Genomic DNA, 5,184 nt, shown 5'->3' with positions numbered 1-5,184 from the left:
AGCTCGGAAAAGTTTCCTGATCGCTGATTGGTTGAACAAGATAATTCTAACCAATCAGCGATCAGGAAACTTTTCCGAGCTAAAAGGGCACCCCTGCGAGTCGGTGCAAATATGACTCGCTAAAAGAAATGGACTATAGTTTATAGGATGCTCTGGAAATAGCTGTGAGAAGTGATGACAATCAAGGTGGTATTCTTAACAGACTTGTAAACCATCATCTTTAGGCACTATAAAGAGTTGTCAAGATTTATGGGAGACATTCCTGAGGGCATAAGACAATATTTCCAAGGTAATAGTAGTTAGCCACACATTGGCCTTGCTTCCAAGATGTTCATGCTAGAGGAGAACTAAATGAAGGGATACCAAAGTATTGTGGGGCTACACTTCCGAAAAAGACTAAAACTAATAGAGTAATAAAACAATAAGATTTTTATCTCAATGACAATAAATGGCAAAATCATGATACAACAGCATGGATCTTCAAATGACACCTACACTATGGAAGTTTAAATCAATAACCTGATTTGGTAATTCTCTACAAATCGCATTCTCAGTTACAGTACACAAATATGCCAAGAAGAAAATTATTGATAAAGTACAATGAAAAATAAATGGGTTTATCAGTTCCTATACAAGGGTACTAGAGCATGGTTTTGGCTTACTTGCATTAATTAGAAAGGAGAGATACACAATACAAACAAATTCACCAACTATTTTCTTTTTGCAGAATACCAACGATAATTTCCTGAATATCTACAGTGATAAAAGAAGTTCATTTAAAGACAGCTTCTCTTCTACAGGGAGCTTACCCTTACCCAGTACCCTCCAGATGACACACTGGCAATCATTTTGCTAATTTGATATGGTGTACTAGCGTTATCATCTTTACCAATAACAGATAAAACATATCGTCACCCTCATAAACTAACTGCCTAAGTCATTTTCTCCACTTGTTGGGAAATCAAAAAGAAAACCTCATTTTCTAATTCTTTATATCACTGTCTTGAGTTTCAATTAACAAATTCCTATTCACAAATTCTTCTATTAAGAATGTGTGAATTGAAACTCAAGACAATGATATAAAGAATTAGGAAATGAGAAGGTTTCTTTTTTATTTCCCAACAAGTGGAGAAAATGACTTAGGCAGTTAGTTTATGAGGGTGACGATATGTGAAATAATAAATTTGTATATAGAGGACAATTTTTTCACTCTTAGGTAAAAATTTCATGACAAAGAGATTGAGGCAACTAGAAAGGCAGAAGAGTAAAATATTCCACATGGCAAATTGTTATTACCGGCAAATTGTTATTACCGGCAAAATGTTATTACCGGCAAAATGTTATTACCGGCAAAATGTTATTACCGGCAAAATGTTATTACCAATGAGAAACTACATATTCATAACTATAAATATTCTAATCAAACTATTTGTCAGTGTTTTCTTATAAAAATAGTGAAATAAACATGACCACTCATTTTAACATAATCTAAATATTCAGCAAAGTCTAAAATCATAAACACTTTTCAAGAATAAGATACTATCATGTCACTTTATCGCTACATCTAAACCAAAATTGAACATTCAAAATGTGTTATTATTGCACTAGATATTATATTATATACAACATATTTGGAATGGAAATCACTTCCATCACATGCATTCATACACTAACATATGTATCCTTTATGATATAAATAAAAAATATGATAAATCTTTCCAAGTTAGATCAAAATAAAACAATTACTCTGAAACTTCAGCAATAACAAAATGATTTAACTGACAAAATATGAATGATATTGGCAGTGCTGAATAAGAATATCTATGTAAACTCACAGTACTGAGTCCAGCCATGGCTAGGAGAACCCAGACGCAGAAGGCCTATAGAATGGTCATGTCCCGCAGAAACCAAATCTGTTACAGAGTTAAGGAGAAAACAAAATTTCCATTATGAATTCTGGCAACATGAAAATTATAAAATTTTATGAACACCTTGCAACATATTTTGCACTGAGTCAAATGCTTCATGCATAAACTACACCGCCATTCACAGGAAGCCAATACAAATTATATTTGATTACAAGAATGGAAATTCTTTTCAAAAGGAGGAAGCCTCAAAAATTAAACTTTTCCTAAAAGGAAACGAAAAGTTTTAACAATATGAACCTAGTAATCAATATATTCTTAAACTGACTTACATAAAAAGGAACAAACAATTATTTTCCTTCTAAAAAACAGAAGTAGACTGTCTTTTAAGAATTATAGAGGAAAATCTAGGGGGTTGTGAAAACCATGGATTCCAGAATGTCACCAAAAGTCCTCAGTTAGCTAAATGTTAAGCGGATGTGTTTGGGTGAACCACCTTCAAAATGGCTCGTCTAAGCAGACTGAATTAGCATGACAACCTTCTCGGACACTTGACCACTGATGGCCAAGTCCTGTAGATCATTTCCCTTGTGTCCTAAACATGTCTATTAACCCTTTAACCCCCAGGCTATTTGGAAATTTCCAACCCTTAACCCCCAAGGGGTTAATTTTTTCCCAGCACATTTTGCAGTATATTTTTTTTAAATTGCTCTAACAGCCTTAATTTTGGTCATAGAGAGGTCAGGTTGGTCTCATTCTTTTGGAAAATGCCTGAATTTTTTCAAAATATTATCAAAAATATGAAAAAAAAAATTTATAGCATTTTTTTGCAAGGACGTACCGGTACGTCCATGGGGGTAAAGGGATGGCTTTTGTGAAACGTACCAGTACGTCCTTTGGGGGTAAAAGGGTTAAGAGACATTGTGGTTTACAAAAAGCCTGAATTTTTTATACACCTAAGAAGTAAGGAAGCTGTAAAAGTCTAGATTCATGAGCAATTAGATGGAATCACCTGCTATGCTAAGGGAATCAGAACCAGATGACAAAAAACCCCTATCATTGTTTTGTCAAGGCTAGTGTTTCCAGGAGGTCATCCAACCAAATAGTGACCAGCCCCAACATTATTTTGACTTCACTGATCTGCTAAAAAAACTGTTTTCCCTATGGTGAGTGAAGTTACACACATATAAAGAACACCCTGTAAAAGAGCAAAGGTGAATATGTACGGGCGACCTCATCCTTTCCAAACTTCTAGACAAACTGATGAATGTAGTGTCTAACCTCTCGGAACCAATAGACTATCTGCTTAGCTTAAGTTTCCTTTTACTGCAATTTTCTTTACTTGATCAGTCCACATAACTCCTAGAGCAGTATCTTGTGCCCCATTTGTTCCTCACAATAACCACTGACAGAATGCTGTGCACTTAGCGACAATGGAAACCCGACCTTGTCAGAAAAATTTTGATCAAGAGGTTATTAATCATTTCCTTCAATACAGGCTATAATATAACTATTTTGAAATTTCTCTTTGCAATGTCTTTATTAAGTATAAACAGGATGATTTATTTTCCTTTTATAAAAAATTGCTTCTTCTATTTACCTAAAGAAAAATAAAGATGAAACATAAATTCTATGTTCACTTAGTAATGTGAACAAATTAACCCTGGATAGGTACGGTGGGTCGTTTGCGACCCCGAGCGTCAAAAAAAAACAGGTTTTTCTCACGTGACTCACCCCTGTGACTGAATTTGTGGGTGATCGACCTGCAGGAGGTGTCTCCCCTACACGCTCTAGTAGTGTCCAGATGTGCATTGCTGTAGCTGTACTCCTTCCCCGATTTCTGAGACGCGTCGGGGTCGTTCGCGTCCGAGTTTACCCTTCTGAGGTAGTTTGCATAATTATCAAAGTTATTACGTATTATGAAATTGTCGTAGAATGGTGCAACTTGTATAGGTTATCAGTTGTGGAAAGTCTTGGTGGATTGTTTGGCTACCATGTGCATGTTTTTTTTTTTAGTTAAAATGTCGTTCATCACCACGAGGACCATTTTACCGCGAGTGCCCCTTTTTCATTTTTTTTCATTTTTTTGCCAAGTCATTTTTCCGTAAGATATTGCCAAATAGTGTCGTAAAACTTTTGCTTGTTTAGTGTTGGAAAGTGTGTCTAGATGATCTGGCTACCCATGCATGACTTTGTTTTTGTCAGATACGACGTAGTTATTGGTATATTGGGTATTTAACTGCGGTTACCAATTTCTGTTTTTTTTTCAATATTTGTAAAAATTACTACGTAGTAAGGAATTGCCGTATATTATTCATTTTTTTTTCATGTTTATGTGTTAGAAAGTGTGCCTTGATGGTTGGGCTAACACGTGCATGTCTTTTTTTTTATCTGAGATGTCGTATATTAGAATGTCGGGCATTTTACCGCGAGTGTCCCTTTTTAATTTTTTTTAATTTTTTTGCCAAGTCATTTTTCCGTAAGATATTGCGAAATAGTGCCGTAAAACTTTTGCTTTTTTAATGTTGGAAAGTGTGTCTAGATGATCTGGCTACCCATGCGTGATTTTGTTTTTGTCAGATACGACGTAGTTATTGGTATATTGGGTATTTAACTGCGGTTGCCAATTTCTGTTTTTTTTCATAATTTGTAAAAATTTACTACGTAGTAAGGAATTGCCGTATATTATTGATTTTTTTTTCATGTTTATGTGATAGAAAGTGTGCCTTGATGGTTGGGCTAACACGTGCATGTCTTTTTTTTTTTATCTGAGATGCCGTATATTAGAATGTTGGGCATTTTTCCGCGAGTGCCCCTTTTTATTTGTTTTGCATTTTTTTGCTTAGTCATGTTACCGTAAGGAATTGGCAAGTAGTGTCGCAAAACTTATATTTTTATAGTGTTGGAAAGTGTTTCTAGATGATCTGGCTACCCATGCCTATTTTTTTTTTAGCCAGATATGGCGTATATATAAGTATGTGTTCGATTTTCCTGTGATTGCCATTTTTTCGTTTTTTCCCATTTCTTTCAAAATTACTACGTACTAAGGAACTATCACAGAGTAATATTTCATTTATATGTTTATTTGTCGGAAAATATGCCTTGATAGTTTGCCTAGCACGTGGCTGAAATTTTTTTTTTCTGAAATGCCGTATATTAGAATGGCCATTTTTCCACGAGTGCCCCTTTTTATTTGTTTTGCATTTTTTTGCTTAGTCATGTTACCGTAAGGAATTGGCAAGTAGTGTCGCAAAACTTATATTTTTATAGTGTTGGAAAGTGTTTCTAGATGATCTGGCTACCCATGCCTATCTTTTTT

General features: G+C 34.8%; 1 protein-coding gene across 1 annotated transcript in view; it reads right to left on the bottom strand.

The window, feature by feature from the left end:
- Positions 1-1,112: 1,112 nt before the first annotated feature.
- Positions 1,113-5,184, bottom strand: part of LOC137646509 (uncharacterized) — an 85,144-nt gene continuing 81,072 nt past the window's right edge. Inside the window, exon 7 of the mRNA XM_068379643.1 lies at positions 1,113-1,913. Within this exon, the coding sequence (XP_068235744.1) occupies positions 1,822-1,913 (92 nt within the window). The 3' untranslated portion in view covers positions 1,113-1,821. The remainder of the gene's footprint in view (positions 1,914-5,184) is intronic.

The sequence above is a fragment of the Palaemon carinicauda genome, chromosome 1 (genome assembly GCF_036898095.1).
Source record: "Palaemon carinicauda isolate YSFRI2023 chromosome 1, ASM3689809v2, whole genome shotgun sequence".
In the NCBI taxonomy this organism is placed as follows: Eukaryota; Metazoa; Arthropoda; class Malacostraca; order Decapoda; family Palaemonidae; genus Palaemon; species Palaemon carinicauda.
The sequence above is the reverse complement of the archived record's forward strand: the minus strand, read 5'-3'. Positions and strand labels throughout refer to the sequence as shown.